Source organism: Gossypium hirsutum, chromosome D12, assembly GCF_007990345.1.
Source record: "Gossypium hirsutum isolate 1008001.06 chromosome D12, Gossypium_hirsutum_v2.1, whole genome shotgun sequence".
In the NCBI taxonomy this organism is placed as follows: Eukaryota; Viridiplantae; Streptophyta; class Magnoliopsida; order Malvales; family Malvaceae; genus Gossypium; species Gossypium hirsutum.
In genome coordinates, this window is record NC_053448.1 from 39,203,099 (window position 1) to 39,222,586 (window position 19,488).

Consider the following 19,488-nt stretch of genomic DNA (forward strand, 5'->3'; position numbering starts at 1 on the left):
GTCTAGGCGGATTGGTCAAGCTTCAAGTCCAGTTCAAGGTGAGCAAAAATCCATCTTACCCCATTGCCATCCCTGTTCTTGTAAATAAAAAAAATCGTAATTCTAATGGGGATCCATTACCGGTAACCTTATAGCTATCTCTAGGTAGTTGACATTGCCTTAATCCCAAAACGAAGCCAGGAAATTTTATTGGGAGATCAAAAGTAAACTATAAACGTACGAGGGATCAAAATGTTATTTTACTATTTGTTAATTTATATTCTTATTTTTAAAGAGAAGTAATTTTATCAATTCTAGGGGTTAAAGTACCTACCAGCCTCCTCTAATTTTGCCATTATTGAATCCAAAGCAAAAACCAAAAGAAAGAGGTTATTTCATTAGTATAATTTTGTTCATAATGTAGAACTGATGTACCAATAAATTTAATTTTCTAAAATATTAATTCATCCGAATATAAAAGGTATTTTTATGTAGCAAATACTTGATCATTGTTCATGGTAGTTTTTTTCTCTGCCAAGCAAATTTTTTTATACCATTGCTGGTACCAATTTTATTTGAAAACTAATGTATGATTTAATACGTAAAAACCTTCTGCCTTTTATACTCATATTTGCATGGGATTAACTTTGTTGTATCATCCATCAATTGAGTTGCGCGATTCGTCTCGTTCTACCTTCCGGCAGTCCGATGAACAGTTTGGTCTCGACGTCCGAGCTTGGACTGCTTTCGTCGTACGGTACATTGTCTTCTTGCTCGCTCAATCCTTTCCATGATTTTGTTCCACACTGAGACATGAACAATTTAACAAGAAAAACTAATGGTAGGTATAATGAATAGTAAAGATATCAATGAGATAATCAATAGCGGAACGTGCCGAAAATTTTGAGGTGTTTAATTATAACTTTTTAAAAAATTCAAGAGTCTAATTAAAATTTTCAGAAAAAAATTAAGGGCTTAATGAGTATTTTCAAAAATTCTGGGGGTTTGGAGTTTTTAAAAATTTTGAAAAATCTAATTAAAAATTTTAAAAACTTTGAAAGGATTAATTAAAATTTCTAAAATTGAAGGGCCTGATTAAATTTTTTTTTTAATTTTGGAGGGCAAAGGCCCTTTTGGCTCTATTAAATAGTAAATAATATTACATTACTTTAGACCTTACCTTTTCACAAAGCTTTTCATTTTCAGCAGCCAAGGCTTTCTCCTGAGCCAAAAAAATAATAAGGTAGTTGTTAGCAATCAGCTAACTCAAAAGGATTAATTGCACATAATGTTCTTAAGTTATTACTCAAATTTGTAAAATTTTTAATGGAGTTTTCAAAGTATTAGTATTGTATCAACAAATTCTTTTCATTAGTCTCATGGTTAGTTTGTGCGTTACATTTTAGCTCGAATCTAACATTGAGTATATTTAAACTATATGGTGGATTAAATTTTAAACATATCTGGACTTATCGGATAGACAACATAGATATGATATGTTAAAAGAAAACACAAACATTCCTTTTAAATTTTAATGGCGTTATATTGGTTTCTTTTTAATATATCAATACCAGCTATCTATGCCATATATATACACGTGTTTTAAATATGATTCATCTCATATTCGAGTTAACATTTAATGCTCAAGCTAACATTAGATTAAATGAATGACCCGATTGATACAAATTAAATACTTTAAATACTCAATCAAAACATTTTAAAGTTCAACAACCAATTTAAAAGAGTTAATTGCACAAAATATCCGTAAACTATGATCCTCATTCTAAATTGATCTCAAAACTTCAAAATATTCTAATTACATACTTAAACTATCGATGTTATATCAATTAAGTCCTTCTATTATTGCAATCGTTAATTTAACCATTAAATGACTTGTAAAATCTTATGTGACATAACTTAAAATGAAAATGTTAAAGAAAAGTAAAATGTTGCCACATAACTTTTAAAATTAAAAACTAAAAATAAAGTAAAATCGAAGAAAAATGGAAAGAGAACGATAGTTTCTGTAAAAACTTTGAAAACCTCAACACCGAAATTTTTTCAACATCCATTTTTCTTTAATTTTTTCATTTTAAATTAATTTCTCATTTAACAATTAAATTAACAGTCTTAGTAACAGAAGGATCTTACTGATATAACACCAATAGTTTGAGGATGTAATTAAAATCTTTTAAAGCTCAAGGACCAATATAAAATGAGGGTCACAGTTTAGGGATGTTTGATGCAATTAACTCAATTTAAATCTAAATCACAATTTAATTCAGAACATTGTTGAAACCCAAAAGGTTTACCTTTTCTTTCAATTGTTCAATCTGGTCCCTGAAAATTTGTGTCTGAAAAAATGGACAATAATTAGTGTTAAAATATGTTTATATTTTCATTGTATAAATTTAAAAAAAAAAACACCAAATATTAATAGTTTTCACAATCAAACCTTTCTTGCTCTGATGATGCTCACACTCTTTTCTAATTGCTGTTCTATCTCCTGTAATTCTTCAAGCGTGCATGAACCCAAATTCTCTCCAAGTAGTTTCCTATGGCCATTTTAGAATCAAATTTCAACTATCTTTTTTCATTTGTCTCGGTCCTTGTATTTTTCGAAAACTTGAAATTTAGCCCCTCTACTTTTTAGATTTTAAAGTTCAAGGTCAACTGTTAACACTATTAAATTTTGATCTAACATTTGAAATAAAAAAGCTTATTCACTTGGCAGCAATGTAATTAAAAATGAGGTAATTAACCTTAATTTAACAAAAAAAACACAGTTAATAATTGAACTTAAAATTTAAAATTTGAAAAATAGAGAGACTAAATTTCAAAATTTTTAAGAGTACATGGACTTATCTTATATTTTAACCCCAATATATATTTTGTGGGGGGGGTGTGGGGTGGGGGTTGAATCTTATAAAAAGACCAATACCTTCTTGAAACTTCAAGATCCTCTAATGTCTTCAACATGTTTGCTGATTCAGTCTTTAGATGCTGCATTCTCAGTCAATATGCACCATAAAAGCATGAAATTAATAACCTGGCTATATATAAAATTTATATTTGATACACAAACAGTATATAATTTTATACATCATCAATAAATTAGATGATGCAACATCCAAGGGCGAATTCAATTTTTTATGAGATTAAAGTGTAATTTTATATTATATTAACTTATGACTTCATCACTTTCGAAAAGACTGAATAGAAATTTTTTCATTTTTAGAGACACCAAAGTGTGATTTCACCACATAGTAACTAATAATCTATCATTTATTTGTGTCTCCACCCAATTTGCCCCTAGCAGCATCATCTAATTTACTGATTATGTATACCATGAATACATATAAGAAATGGTCTATTTTAATTCATCAAAATTTGGTGGTCGTACTTTTACAAAAACTCATAAATCAATCTAATTGGACAATACTGGTAAACCTTACCAATTTATACATGACAACTAACAAAAACTAGCGACTCAAATTCATGTGTTTACTAACAAATGGAGGAGAATCTATATAAAGTAAAGAGATGAAAATCATAAATAAATCTATAATTAATTGCATTAAGACATCAAAAACAAAAGACATGCTAACCTGCAGGTTTTGTTCAATTGGCTTATTGGTTTCGTTATCCTTTGTATGCCGCCTATAACGTTCTATAGTTTGCTGCATGCTAAATAAATGATATATCCAAATAGCAACACAAATCAATGCATGGCAAAGCTTGTAATTAAAAACCAAACAATGTTTTAACTAGAACAGAAGGCATAAATGCAATAAAAACCTCAAATAAAATCAAAAAAAGAAATGATTAACTAAACAGTATCATTAAGCATTTCCACAATGAGTTTCAAAAGATGAAAGAAAATATCTATGCACATATAAAACATGACATAAACATTTTCAAACACAATGATCAGAGTTGTATATGAAATCATCCGTAGATCATTAAGACATTAGGTAAACAAAGTTGACTAATGTTGCTGTCTTTTCTCTGAGGAAATTATTGGATTTAAACATGAATAACATCCAATTATATATTTTTCTAATAAGACTAATACTACATAAATAGATTAAAAAAAAAGACCAAATAAAATAACCATTTCCATATGATACTTCCAAGACACCCCTTTTTATTTTAGAAATATAGTTTAAGAAAAAACATTGTTTTATATTGCAATAATACCAGTACATGATGAAAGGGAGAGTACTACAAGGTTATCAGAAAAGTGTACCCTTTCTTTCAAATAAACATTATTTTTCAAGCCAACACCATATACAAGGAAAATTTTAAAGTTTATCTTTTAGGACAAGGTACAGTTTAAATATTTTTGGTTTCACTTTTGGTTAGTCCTATAAACCGGCATCATTCTAGTCACTAAGTTGTTATAGTAATTAGGGATTAGTCATAAAATATAGTTTAATTTTGGTTCTTGGGAAAACCCCACATGAAAGAACAATGTTGTGGAGAGTATATAGCACTAAATGATGTGCGTAAGTGAGAGTTTTTATGGCAGAATCAAACAACCCTAAGTATGAAAATTGGTGCTGAACAGCAAATTAATTGAAAAGTGAGGGGGTTTAAAGAAAATTATTATTTACCTAGAGCTTGCAAATTCAAAGAGCTTGCCTCTAGGAGAGAAGATGATTAAAGCAACTTCAGCATCACAAAGAACTGATAGTTCAAAAGCTTTCTTTAGTAGCCCATTTCGTCGCTTTGAGAATGTAACTTGCCTGCTTGTATCGTTCTCTATGCGCCTCATTTGTGTTTTTCCCCTCACCATGATGAGGATCTTCGTACCTTCAAAGCCAACAAAACACATATATATATATGAAATACCAAACAGGCATTAAAACAAACACATGGAAAACACAAGAATATAAATGAACAAAAAAAGAAAAACAGTTACAAAAGAAGCAAATTATAAAACCCAGAAAACCCTTTTTCCTTTACATGGATTTGTAAGAAGAAACTGAGGGTTTTAAGCATATATGTATATGTATATGTATATGTATATGTATATATGAAAATCAAAATCTTACCAAATTGGCAAGCAAAGAACTTGGAACTTTTTTTTTTGCTTAAATATTACAGATACCGAAAGGAGATCAGATCAAGTAAAAATTTAAATCATGTAATTTTTTATTTTTTTTGTGATCTGATCCTTTGAACAATCAAAAGAACAAAGACCCAGAAAGCTAAAAGTGAAGAAAGATATCCAGAAAAAACCCAAAAATTAGAAATTTTTTTTTATGGTGATTGATTTGATTTGGGGTTGTGCCCCTTTATTAGTCGCCACTATCAAAGGAAAAAATTTAAACTACAAAACCCCACAAAACATCATCCTTTCCTTTTTAATCCATCTTTTAAGCTTTTTTTCTTCTCGTGTAAAAATTTTCTATATACAAACAGCACAGGTGTAAAGCAAAAAGCATATATATATATATATAATAGAGTTTAAAAATGAAAAGAAATTGGAGTCGAAAATTGGATGTTTTTGCTTCTTATGGTAAACTCATTAATACAAAATCCAAAGATACTACAAACTTACATGAAAAAGCAAAAGGAAAAAAAAACTACTTTACTAAAAAAAATACAGCAAGTGGGTTTAAAAAGAGAAAGAAAAGAGATTTTATAAACAAATATTTTTGTACTTCAAATAAAATTTTAATTTTTTTTGATAAATAAAATTATCTTCTTGAGAAAGAAGTTAAAAAAAAAAGGAGAGAGAGTATGGGACAAATGAATGGGGACAAGATAAGATTGTCCGTACAATTCCGTACACAGAAGACCAATTAGGTTTCGAAAACTCAACAAGAGATAATAATAAATTATTATTATTATTTTCTTTCTCAAAAACCTTAAAAAGGGGAAAAAGGTTTTTTGTTTTTAGAAGCTTCTTTCAATTTTCTTGTAAGAGCTTTTTCTTTTTCATTTTTTATTTTAATATACATTGTTTGGCTCTTTCGCCTAAATATTATTATTATTATTATTAAAATGAGATGAAAAAGCGGTTGGATCGGTTATTATTTTTAGGCTGACAATCCAAAAATATGTGGTTTCTAATGTTATCTGATAAATACTTGAGTAAGCAGTGTTTATACTTTATATATACTAGTTTTAATTATTTAATAATTATTTAAAATATAATATATAATATTTAAATTTAAAAAATTGAGATCTTCACAACTCCATCGGTTCACTCTTTTTTAGTTTTTCTTAACATCGGGTTGCCTCCAATTCATCCGTTTCATCGTTTACAAACTAAGATTATATATTAATATTTTTTTTTAATTAAATTTAAACATTCAAATTCGAGTTTGGGTTGAGTTAGCTTGTTAATTTATTAATGTAAAAAACTTTTAAGTTATTGGTTGTTAAGGTTTTTTTTTTTAAGTTCAACTAGTGAATTCCGAGCGACAACTCGACGATCGGGTCAGTGGTTCAATACACATCGATAAGTAAAAGAATATATTTTAGATCCAAGTTGATCTGACAATCATTGATAGAGATCGGAAAAGAAAGTTGTTTGGATTTTGATTCACAGATTTGTGACATTCAAAGTTATTTTCTGAAAAAAAATTGAATTGTAAAAGAGAAGGGGAATGAGAGCTTTCGATTGATCCAGGCGATACAAGTAGAGAAGGCTATACTGTAACTATTTTAACAGCCCAATGACTTAAATGAAAACTTTCGAATAGCTTAGTGATTATTTTGTAATTTTTCAAAGTTAAATAACCAAAATATAAATTTAAAAAAAATACAAAAGTAAATGTGAATAGGTATACATGTTATTGTAGAAAGGTTTTCAATTTGATTAGTATTCTTATTGATGCCTTTTATGGGCATTGGCTGAGGTTGTTGTCCAACACACAGGGTTCTCTTTCACTTGCTGCTGCCTTCACAACTTGACAAACTAGCCTATGGTTATTATAATGGGGGACCACAATGATGCTGTTGCTACCTTTTTTCTTCTTTTTTCAATCTAAGGGTCCATATTTCCTTTTGGGATATGTGAGATCACATCGTGGCCCTTCAACAACTTTGCTTTATAGTAATAGAAAAAATATTAGGTTTAATTATGGTTTTATCCCTCTATTATGTTGAAATTAGGATTCAAACCCTTCATTTTAGTTTGGTGTCTCTACTCTCTCCTTTTTTTTTTTAATATAATGGTATTAGTATGTTCATATTGATAACACCATTAGTGGTTGTTGTTAAAATGATTAACATGAAGTTTTTTTAAACAACGTTAAGCGTGTTTACCTTTATTCAAGTATGGAGTTGGGTTGAAAGTAAGTTAATTGGACTCGAAGTTTAGACTTGACTATTGAAGGTATTGTAAAAAGAAAGTAAGCTATGAGGCATTGGGGATTTGGGTTTCCACACGTTCTTCGATGCTTATATTGATAAGGAGATTAAGGAAAATTGAGGGAGCAATCGAGCAAGGATATTTTAGTAGAGCAAAAGTAATGCTTAAAATATGAGGAAGATGGGATGATACCTAGCTTTTATATTTGACTTGGAGGCTAAATAAAAGTTACCTATTAGATCGTGAGGATTGGTTCCTTCCTTTTGTCTTTAGTTGGCAAGTTTTACAAGGTCGTTTATGTGTCAATCTTAGCCTGTCACATATATTAGGGCTGACTTGTCACGAGTTGTCATTTACTAGTGCTTCTAAACCTCGTGGACCATGAATTTTTAGCAGTTTTCTTCGACAATTGGTTTTACGAAATATTTGGTTGTGACAAGAATAGGATAACCCCTTTCAAATTTATTAATAGACCTCAAGAGTATACATAATAGTTATATAGCAGTAGTCACATAGGAATAGGAAAGATATATAATATATTCCTAAATATATGCCTATAAGATATACAGTAATATAAAATATATTCCTAAAAGATAATATCTCTATATCCTAACAGCCCCCCTCAAATTGGAGCATGCAAATCTTAAATGCCCAACTTGCTAAAAAGGTATTCAAATTGCAGTTTACTAAGCGCCTTTGTAAAAATGTCAGCCAACTGAATGGAGGTCGGAATATAAGAAGGTGCAATCAACCCATCCTGGATTGCATCCATAACAAAGTGACAATCCACTTCAATATGTCTAGTATGCTCGTGAAATACAGGATTCTGTGCATTATGCAACGCAAATTGACTATCATAAAATAAATGAATAGCTTTAGGATGATGAACACCTAAGCTCGATAGCAAAGCCTTCAACCACTTAAGCTCACAAGTGATGGAAGCCATAGACCTATACTCAACCTCAGCGAAAGAACGAGAAACAATTTGTTGTTTCTTAGTTTTCCGTGAAATAGGAGATTGTCCCAGAAAGACAAGCCAACCAATGAGGACGATGCAAATTTTTTTTGTGTTAAACACCAAGCTCAATACCATAACAAGAATAGGGTAATCCCTTTTAATATTATTGATAGACCTCAATAGTATACATAATATTTATACAGTAGTAGTCACATAGGAATATGAAAAATATATAATATATCCCTAAATGTATTCCTAAAAGATAATATCCTATAATCATATCCTAACAGGTTGATATGTAAATTTGTTATTATTGAACATGATTAATTGAATTTCCACATAGCCCCGACATACAATCGAATAATAATTAAAAAAATCTCCACTCATCATATCTTTTATAGTAGCAACTTATGGTAAAAAATTTGATTTGATATAATTGAACATGAACAGTTCTAGGCATGACGAATTTGGACTTAGCAAATGATTAAATTATATCAAATCAAAGTAAAAAAAGACTAAGTTTTAAATTTCAACATAGTAGAGGGACCAAACTAAAATTAGACCAAAAATATTATCTTTTTTTTCTTGATGCATTACCCAAGCCCGACTATGGGGGTCGTCTGGAGGTGCGGCCGCCCAATGCCTAAGGTTGAAAAAGGTCCAAAATATTGTTTTCCAGTTGTTAAGAGGCCCAAAAAAAATTTAGCTTTTAAGGGCCAAAATTTTTTTTTACCAACTTTTAAGTAAAATTTTTTTTCTCCAACTTTTAAGTAACTTAAAACCTATTTTATTGTTTTGCCTAGGGCCCCAAAAATGTCAAAGAACGGGCTTGGCAATATCTAGAACTACTCATGACTTTTTTCAACCCTTAAATAGAAGGATAAACATGCTTCAATTCGCTCGAATTTACATCTTCCTACAATGGCAATAATATTAATACCAATCGAGTTAAATACTTAATTAATAAAAAAAAGAATTATATTAAAAGGAAAGAAGAGAAGAGAGAAGCTATGGGTTTTATAAAAGAAAAGAGAGAAGCTTAAAGACACTAATTTCTAAGAAAGTTTTAGAGAATCAAACACATTTATCAGATGTTTGGTGTTTTTTCCTAGTATTTGCGGTCCTGGTTTTAGCAAACCATAGCCCATATGCCTTGGATGGTCCCCCACTTCCCACCAATGTAGCAAAAAGCACATGTGACATTTAAAGTAAACCGAGGATGCCCTAAATGAAGAAATTTGACACCCTCTTTTGTTGGGAACTGTCACATCCTTTTGCCATTATTTCTGCATTTATATGTTTCTACTATGTACATTTAACATTATTTGAGGTAAAAAGTATTATGAATGGAATATATTAGGAGTTTTCTTTAAAAATAAATAAATAAATAAATTTGTATATGTTAGATTAAAAAGTAAATTTATCATTTTGTTTAATATATTAAATACTCGTCTGTGTACGTCAACATAATATACATATGGCACGCCGTATATAACTACATGGTTATTCCATTAGTCATGCCAGTTTTTATTAATACAAATGGATGGAGTTTTTAACAAAATGGACCATTTTATTCCTTAATTTAATGTACATAAACTAATTTACTCATTTTTTAAAGTAGAGATGACAAAATACAATATGATTCTTAATACAATGACCTCCATAGCACTTTTATCTATTTGGGGGGTTAAATGGATTGTAAGGAAGAAATTATGCAAGTTGCTAATATGAGTGGATTCAATTAGTTAAGCATTAAAGTTCGAGTTTCACTAACAGTTTCATATACTGATTGATTTGTAAATACTACTTTCAATTTTTTACGAGACTAATAATGTACATTCACCCTAACCTTTTATCATTATTAATGCAAGTATATGTTTGTACTATATAATTTAAATATTTATGGCTTCAAATTTTGTAGTATTTAAAGGTTAAATGGATTATAAAGACGAAATGATGCAAATTGTAAATATAGATTGATTCAATTAATTAAGTATTCATTAACAATGTTAATAAGTACTAAGATTCGAATTTCACTAATCATTTCATTTAATGATTAAACTGTAAATACCATTTTCAACAACCGATATTATTAGTCACATTGTTATCTATGTTGCTTCATTTTGTATTTAAGGTTATGTACAAATCTTGGGTTGGTACCACCTCTTTTTCTAATCGTAATGGTTGGTATATCTATAAATGTATTATAATAAAGTGTAGCTACCTACATTACTATTGAAAATCAATTCCCCATCTAGCAATGGTGGAGTTTGAAAGCAACGAGTCAAAAAATTATTTCAATTAACTCGAATTTAAATATGATATTATTTAATTTGATGAACTTAAAAAATTAACATCTCAAATTTGTCCAACTTGAAATCAAATTGACCTAAACTTAAATGATCTAAACCTGGAATTCACTTGGACCTAAAACAACTTGAAATGATCAGATTGCGAAACGATCTAACCTCATACTTGATTTGAATTTCAAACTTAAATAATTTAAACCCAAAATGACTCTAAATCAAAATTAACTTAAACAAAAAATAACCCAAATTCGAAACAACTAAAACGTTTTAAGACAAGAGACGAAATGCAAACCCATATTCTTATCATGTAAACACAAATATAAATCATTGTAAATATAAAATAAAATATGCAATAAATTTCTATACTTTCATTTATAAAAATTTAATATTCTATTATTAAAATTATTTTATTAAATTAAAGTTAATCATAATATCATTTTTTATTCACGTTGCTACCTAATAAGTATTTTTTTTATATCAAAATAATACACCGACATATTTAAATGTTTACAATTAAACTTAAATTTTAAAGTCTAAAAAATACGATTAAATTTCGAAGAATACAAAGTATGAAATGTAACAAGTGAATGGCTCTTATATTTGATCATATAAAATGTTACCGAATTGATTGAGGTTTATACCAGTGTAAATAAAACTCTTTCTCACAAATATAGCACACCCAAAAAAGAAAAAAACCAAACTATTGCAAAAGACAAGGGTACATACACCCCATCAAACAATATCCTGCAACATTCTATCACCACCTCTGGAGAAGTCCTTCTGCAGCAACCTGGGTGAGAACAATGCTATCAACAAAGGGTTTTTTCTCAGACAGGTAATGAAGTCATCCCTGCTGATTCTCCCATCATTGTTTGAATCAAATAGGTTCAACAGTCCATGGACCTGCATGTCCACATGGTTCCATATATATAGGTTGGATCGAGTCAAGAAATAACATCAACCATCTATATAGTTTTATAATGGGAAAATCATTTCTACTATTAAAAACTGACGGAATCAGATAGTTGCACGTGGCGTGCTATGTGTACAGCATGTTGACGTACATAGACAAATTTTTCTCAGTAAAAATGAATGAAATTTTTAATGGAAAGACCACTTTGCGTACAGGAACTAATTTACCCATTTATTTAATAGAAGAAGCAAAATACAATCTATCTCATGGTACAAGGGCCTCCATGAAAATTTTACCTTTTATAATGTTATTAAAAGTCCAAATTGATGAATTTTTCTGTTATAGAGGCCTATATTAGGTATCAGATTGCATTTTACCCCTTTACTAAAAAATAGACAAATTAGCCCCTGTACATTAAATCAAAGAGCAAACTGATCCTTTCTATTAAAAATTTCATCTATTTCTACTATTAAAAATTGACATGACTAATGAAATACCAAGACAAGTGTGTGTACTCTCATTTTGACGTACAAGGACCAGTTTTATCAGTAGAAATAAATAGAATTTTTAACAATACCAGTTTGCTCTTTGATCTAAGATACAAAGACTAATTTGCTCATTTTTGGAGTAAAGAAAGTAAAATGCAATCTGACAATGGCCTCCATGGAACTTTTAACTTTTATAATGTTATTAGTAAGTCCCGAATTTTTCCATTAATAACACTCTTATGGTAAGAATCCATGTCATCACAATATTGGCAACAATCAACAATGTTATCTTGGACATATACTAATAACACTATAAAGTAGAGGGACCAAGTCTTTTATTTACCTCATCTTCATTCAAGTCTGGAATTGCATGTCTAAGGATGTTTGATAACTGATCCAAAAGCAATAAAAACAAGTTTTTAAGTTAACGTTCCAAGCATAAATGCACAAAGGTTAAACCAATGAAAAAGACTGAAGTACAAACTAACATAAAGAAAAGAAAGAACCACGTACTTCTTCCTTCATGCAGTAGTTATCTCCCCTAACATCACATTCGGCAAATGCTAATTCACAAGCTTGCATGAATAGTGGTTTCTTCATAACATGAGCTACCCCGAATAAAAACTGCCAGGAAGAACACAAAATGGTACAATGAGTCCTCTACGGATGAAAAAATTGCTTGAGTTGTCTTTTGGACCAAAGTTAAGGTGAATTATCGTAACAGAGAGAATTCGGATGCTTATGCAAGCTAGTAGTGATCAACCGAAGGTAATATAATAGCAGCATTATGAGTAATGGCAATGTTACCATGGTCTTGGCCGGTTAGCAACACACTGTAGCGTAAAGCTAAAATTAAGATATAAATAAACAGAAGCACGAAAATTCTAGGGAGGTAAAACTGCAGCTGCATTACCTGCTTGAATGTAATTGATCCATTCTTCTCCACATCAAGGAACCCAAAAATCTGTACGAGAAAATAATCACGATACAAACCAAAGGAAGACGTTTCAGGAAACTGAGGAAATACGGCAACTGACCTCTTCAGAAAGTTTACATGCCTTTAGTCGTAGGCCCTCGAAAATCATGAAGTTTAACACAGCCACTGCACGAAGAGATCATTAAAAACTATTAAAAGAGAATGGAACGAAATATCTTTGTGTTTCTGAACTAGAGATGGTGCAGTTCTATGAGTTGAGCTGGCCCGATAACAAGAAAGGACTACCATAAATATGTTAGTGATACCTAGTGTCCGGATTCATGGAAAGAAACTTATCCAGAAAGTCCACGGCCTCCAAGCTGCTAATATGGTACAGCTGAAAAACGATATAAAATGTTTACCGAGTGAGAGGGAGCGAGCAACTTCATAGAAACCGATCTAGACAAGGTTAAATCAAGTTCAAGTTCAAATACAAATGTATTTTTATGAAAAGACGAATAAGAGTTTCAAACTGGAGTCACCGATTCAATCCTGGCCATTTCAACCATATAACTCCAGGGCCTTTCCTGCAAAATTTATGTTAAAAGAATTATTAACACTAAAACAAATAGATATTCAGATGAATCACGTGTTACGAGACCCGATTCCTCACAAAGTTAACATAATTTTTATCACTTAAAACGTAGAAATAAACCACCAAGAGAAGCACACACTTGTTGCAGTTCAGCAGCTTTCATTAGGAGCATTAAATCCCCATATGAATGAGATGTTTGTACAACATTAAGAGCACTTGCCATAGCTTGACCAGTCTGCCGACAAACATACGAATCAATCAATAATCTAGAAAACCCGACACTACATGGAAAACCGTGAACAGACTTACCCTCTCAGCAAAGTGGACAGCACTCAGTTTTTCATTATCAGGGGGCATAATGATAGGGAGATATTCTACCTGTCAAATAAGAAAACCGGGAATCAGATTTAAACAAAACGTAAAATTTACCGGGCTTTGGAACCCGACATTGAAATTTTGAATTAGATAAGCTAGACGACATACCTCCATATAATTATGAAACTGAGTAAACATTCTAAACATGAGCTTAGCCAAAGATATAAGCCCCCTAAACAAGACAACACCAAAAGTATTTAGCAAGTGCATGGACAAAAAAAATAGACCGAAGAAATTGAGTCCTACCAGGATTGATCAAAGTGTACATGAGGATAACGAACGATTATAGGTTGAATCGGATGACCAGGGATGAATGCACCGAGTTGAAACGAAATAAGGACCTTCCCATTAGTCGTGGTTCCCTCGGGAAATAGTAGCACTCTAGGAAATTTATCACATGAAGCCCTTCTCTGTATTCAAATCCTTGAAAACACATTTCTGTATCAAATAGCTTATAAAATTGATAAAGCAATGCTACTCGAACTTAACAGACTCGAGTTTTGAAACAACAGACACAATTGAAACTTTCTACCTTTATTTCGTTTACAGCGTTCTTTCTTGATGCCGGTGAGAATCTATTAACATATATCACCTACCATGGATAAAAAAGAAGGGTATATTACAAAAACAAATTAAAAGCAAGTGTATAGAAAAAGATTATTACAGTTGTTGGGGGGGGGACCGGTTCCTTTGAAAGAAGCCTTTGAAGTGTTGTCTTCCAAGTAGCTGACCCAGACCCCAACAACCGAAAGTATTACCCCCATGTTGAGGTTCTGTCTCCGGCCTTCATGGAGAGCCGTGTATGGTTCATGGTAGAAGCCCCGTGGTTGGTGGAGATAGCTACCTGCAAGGCTCGGGAGAGGTGTCAGTATTGGACGTCTGAATAATAACGGAGGTACCTGGGCCCCCGCAACTCGAACTACCAACCAAGGCTTGGTTGGTGGTTCAAGTTGTCCCGGGATCAAGTACTTCCCCACGCCCTATACTGACATTTCTCCCGAGTTTGCAAGCATCCATCTCCATCAACCAAGGCACCCCCACGTGATCCGTACACGGATCTCCGGGGAGACTGATGACAGAACTTCAACACGGGGACAATACTTTCGATTGTTAGGGGTCCAGGTCGACTGCCTGAAAGACGACACTCAAAGTCGTGCCCGAAAGAACCGATCCACACTCAACAACAATTAAGATTATTGATTACCTGCATTGCTCTAATAATAGTTCCAACAAAAGGCATTGAATCATGTGACTCTGAAGCAACAATTGTAGGAAACAATTCGTAGAAATAAAATATAGGTTCAATATATGATACATGATTAGATACAACAATTGGAGCAATCTCTCTTGGAGCTGGTTTCCCTTTTCTTCTAATCCATTGGTAACTACAAAAACATATTAACAAAGCTCAAATCTTTGAACTAAAAAGTTTCACTCAAATGAATAAAGTTTGAATCTTTAAAACTTACCCAAAAGAGAAAAGTATAAACCGAGCACAAATTCTAGTGACCCACATGATTCTACACCGCCATTTAGGCATTGGGTTTTGTTTATCTTTCCACCCTTCCAATGCTATCCTAGTAGCAATATACCCTACAGCCAAACATGCCCCAAACAAGACCAATCTCAGTAACATTATCGGCAAACACAGTACGATCTTTACTGCCTCGTAAACCCCAGAAATAAACGGCGTTCCGTTTCGAAATGGGTCGACGGTTGTCGGTGCCGGAACAGAGTGTGCGTCCGACCCGAGAAAAGCGTACGGGTTGGAAGAAGTGAGGGTGGTTTTCTCGTCGTTGTGCGTTTGGTGGGGAGGTTGATGATTGGACGGAGATTGATCGGAGGGTTCGGAATCTTCATCGACGGTGAGGACGGTTTGGGGTTGATCGGAAGATCGAGGGGAAAGGAGAGGTGAAGTAAGATCATATTCCGCCATTTTTGATGAATCAAAAATGAAGAGAATCAGTGCAAAAAAATGGGTTTTTCTTTTTCTATTTGGATTTTTGTTTTTCTGAGATTAGAAATGTGAGATTGAAAAGAAAAAACTTGAATGAATGAATGAATTAAAAAGAGTTTGGTTTTTGTATGGTGGAGTTGAATTTGTTTGGTTTCAGACCAAAAACTGACGATAGTGGTGGTGTTGTGTTCTTACATTTTTGTTGCCACGTGCTTTACATGTGGACTAATTATTTTTCTTACATCGTTAAAGTTTTAATATTTTTGGGTAAACTACATTACTAGTCACACAATTATATTCATTTTTCCTTTTTGATCATCCAACTATGAAAAATTATAAAATAATCATCTAATTATTCGATTTTATCTTTTTAGTCCTCAACTAACTAAAATAAAAATAGGAATACCCAAAAATTCAAGATAAATGGATAACCAAAAAAGACAAAATTGAATAGTTGAGTGCCTATATTGTAACTTTTCATAGTTAGATGACCACTTTATAACGCTTCACAGCTGAATGGTAAAAGAAAAACATAGTTGAGCGGCTATTAATGTACTTTTTTGTCCCGTTTTAGTACTTTAATTATTATTTTTATCACATTTTAACTCGACTCCCAATGAAAATGTATCATGTACTTAATCGCAATTTTACTTTTAGGTAATCTCGAAAATAAAAAAAAAACCATGTATCAAAATGAAAAAATGGATATATTCAAAGGCTAAAGCATAAATTAATTTTGTAAAGGATTTTTTTTTCTTTTTCTTATCTTAAATAGCTTTTTAATTAGGGCTTTGGTATGTCCTGTTGTCATTACCTTTTTGTTTGAATGATTCACATTGTGGAATTAAATTAATCCCAAAAAGGAGGATGGAAGATAAATATAATGGTTTTTATTTATTTATTTTATTATCAATCATTATAATATATTATCCAACTTAAAATAAATTTAAAAATACACTCGAATTGTCTATTGAATCTTAGTTAAATTGATATGGATATTATTATTAATGCAGGAAGATATGGGTTTGAGTGCGTTGAAGCGCATTTTTTTCCTAACAAAGAATTTATTTAAAAATAATATCGTAAGACCGATAATACGGATTTAAAAAAACCCTTAAATAAATTGTTATGATTCTTATAAATAGATTCCATCAAATTTATTTCATTTTAGATCCATTTAATTTTTTTAAATTTAATCTTAATTATAAAATATCATTAGAAATCAATGTACAAAAATTGTAAATATTAAAACGACCATCAAAGGTCCTTATTATATATATATATATATCTAGCTAAATAAGAAAAAAAATTTAGGGGCCGAATATAAAATTCTAAAAAAATTAGGAGGCAAGATATAATTGGACCATTTTTTTTGAGAATAAAAATAATAGTACTTTTATTTCCAAATAAATATACTATATAGATTATTGGATCCACCCCTACCCCACTCTTAAATTATTCAATAATTTTTTATTCTTATTAATTCTTAAAGCTTAAGGTTTGATATAAATTTAGAAATTTTTGAGTTTCATCAACAATGAGTCAATTTATTGAAATCTATCTAACATTTAATACCAAAAGAATAGACTGAATTTTATATCATTCTCTAAAATATAAGGGATAAAGCAACTTCTGCTCCCTGAATTTGGTAATTTTTTCCAATTTGGTCCCTAAACTTTTTTAGTTCACATTATTCTTGGAACTTGACAACTTTTCTCGATTTGATCCCAAGGAGCAGAGGGAGGGGGCAAACTAAAAATAAAAATTCTCTATTAGTCCCTTTGATTTTTGGAAACTACAAGTTAGTATAATGGTAAAGTTGCACTTTACCCCCTAAAACATTATTCATTTTTGGCCCCTCCTAAAACAATTTTATGGCTCCACTCATGTTAGCTCCTTAGCTTGGTTTTCATTAAGGTGTGATGATGTGACACTCTTGAAACTTCTTAAAAACTATAAAGAAATTATAAAAGTCTTTAAAATTTTTAAAATTTTCAAGCTAGTACAATATCAAAGTGTCACGTCATCACACTTGGATGGAATCCAATATTAGGGACTAAATTGAGAACAAAGCTGTCAAGCCCTACCACTAATATAGACAAAAGAACTTAGGGACCAAGGTGGAAAAATTACCAAATTCATGGGCTAAATGTGGCTTCACCTCTTTCTTAAATGACGAAATTATAAAGGACGTAATTAACTAAAGACTAGAATGATCGGAGATTATTTATTTGAGGTTTGATGAAAGTGACTAAAATGCATAGGGGTCTAGAATTGGAAATATCCATAATTATGAGAATCCGGAGGACCATTCAATCAATTACCCAATAAGAGTGGAGGGTCGGCTACTAAATTAAAGCTGGTAAAGCTATTTTCTTTTCTTGGTCCATTCATTCATTAAAGCTGCTTTCACAGGTCACTATCCTCACCAAAGAGTAAAATACATTAATTCAGATTATTAGTGGTGGGGGTTCCAATATTCAACCAAATGGCAAATTGATTCCTAGAATTTTGGAACAATTAAGGAGGATTGCTTGAAGTAACATTCATACCAAGTGTTAATTGCCAGATTGGGTAGGTTGGGGTCTGAGTCTATATATATAATATTAATATATTTTATATTTGTTTAAATTTGATTTGACTTGAAATATGGACTTTAAATTAGACTGATAATTGGTCCCTTGAATAGGTCTATATAAATAATGTATTAATTGAATTTAATTTTGAAGTTCTAGTTGTAGTCCTTTACTATGTTGAGCTTAAGAGGGGTCCACCATTCAACTAACGGCAAATTGATTCCTAGAATTTTGGAACAATTAAGGAGAACTGCTTGAAGCAACATTCATACCATGAAACTAGAGGCGTTAATGCTCAGATTGTGCTAGTTGGGGTCGGGTCTGTATATGATATTAGCCGTTTTATGTTTGTTGAGGTTTAATCTAACTTGAAATACAGGCTTCAAATTAGGTTGGTAGCTTGTCCCTTGAATAAGTCTACATGGAACAAGTATCAATTGAATTTCTGAAGGTCTAATTATGGTTGCAATCCCTTTACTAGGTTGAAGTTGAGAATTTAATCTTTTTTTTTAATTTTTAATACTTCTCTTTAATTTGACATAATATGAACACTTTACTATTATAATATTATTAACATATCCAAAATGATAATGCGAGCACATAATCAAAGCCACATGAAAAATCTGTCAAATATGTTAAGTAATAGTAAATTTACATATCACGTGAATGCTTAAAATTTGTTTTAAAAAACTAATGTTGTTATCACTTTTAATAACAAAAACAAGTGATGTTATCAATTTGGACAAGTTTGACTCCACTCCATTACCTTTTCGTCTATTATATTAGATATTAATGAATGAAAAAGTGATTGAGTCGGTCTTAATCTAATTTCGACTTACTAATAATATTATAAAGTGGGGTTGCATGAGAGTTTTTTTTTTTTTTACGGTCATTATACTTATTGCAATGATTGGCTTGAAAATGGTATGAGAATTGCTATGATAGATTTGGAACATGTGTAATGAGTTTGTGATGCAAGGGAAGATTGAACTTTGCATGTTGATTTCTAAAAGGTTGCGATATGTGAAAGTGGGCTCCTCCATTTGAGCTAGCTATTAAGCTCAATGTGGATGGTGCTTAAGTGATGGAGTAGGT

General features: G+C 31.2%; 2 protein-coding genes across 3 annotated transcripts; both read right to left on the reverse strand.

Annotated features, from left to right (window-relative positions):
• Positions 1–411: 411 nt before the first annotated feature.
• LOC121203426 (MADS-box protein SOC1) lies at positions 412–5,676 on the reverse strand. 2 transcript variants are annotated; one of them, XM_041106671.1, is made up of 8 exons: positions 5,037–5,676; positions 4,596–4,794; positions 3,588–3,666; positions 2,921–2,982; positions 2,435–2,534; positions 2,292–2,333; positions 1,160–1,201; positions 412–785 (listed from the first exon to the last, which is right to left on the reverse strand). In XM_041106671.1, the coding sequence occupies exons 2-8, from the start codon at positions 4,775–4,777 to the stop codon at positions 642–644; spliced, it is 651 nt and encodes a 216-aa protein (XP_040962605.1). In that variant the 5' UTR covers positions 4,778–4,794; positions 5,037–5,676; the 3' UTR covers positions 412–641. The 2 variants fall into 2 exon arrangements, with proteins under 2 accessions (XP_040962605.1, XP_040962604.1); XM_041106670.1 differs by having other exon boundaries at positions 5,546–5,662.
• Positions 5,677–11,148: 5,472 nt separating this feature from the next.
• On the reverse strand, positions 11,149–16,001 carry LOC107945629 (lysophospholipid acyltransferase LPEAT2). The gene is given in 15 exon segments (XM_016879707.2): positions 11,149–11,476; positions 12,318–12,365; positions 12,488–12,598; positions 12,888–12,938; positions 13,012–13,054; positions 13,056–13,076; positions 13,217–13,287; positions 13,433–13,477; positions 13,625–13,720; positions 13,795–13,863; positions 13,969–14,032; positions 14,107–14,270; positions 14,393–14,452; positions 15,065–15,245; positions 15,330–16,001. Coding segments are annotated over 15 exon segments (1,662 nt in total). The 5' UTR covers positions 15,797–16,001; the 3' UTR covers positions 11,149–11,305.
• Positions 16,002–19,488: the final 3,487 nt, after the last annotated feature.

Coding starts and splice junctions, on each gene's coding strand:
- LOC121203426 (XM_041106671.1), bottom strand. CDS start 4,777: ATGGTGAGGGGAAAAACACAAATGAGGCGCATAGAGAACGATACAAGC. Junction 3,667..4,595: donor TTTGAATTTGCAAGCTCTAG/GTAAATAATAAT, acceptor TCATTTATTTAG/CATGCAGCAAACTATAGAAC. Junction 1,202..2,291: donor TTGAACAATTGAAAGAAAAG/GTAAACCTTTTG, acceptor TTTTTGGCTCAG/GAGAAAGCCTTGGCTGCTGA.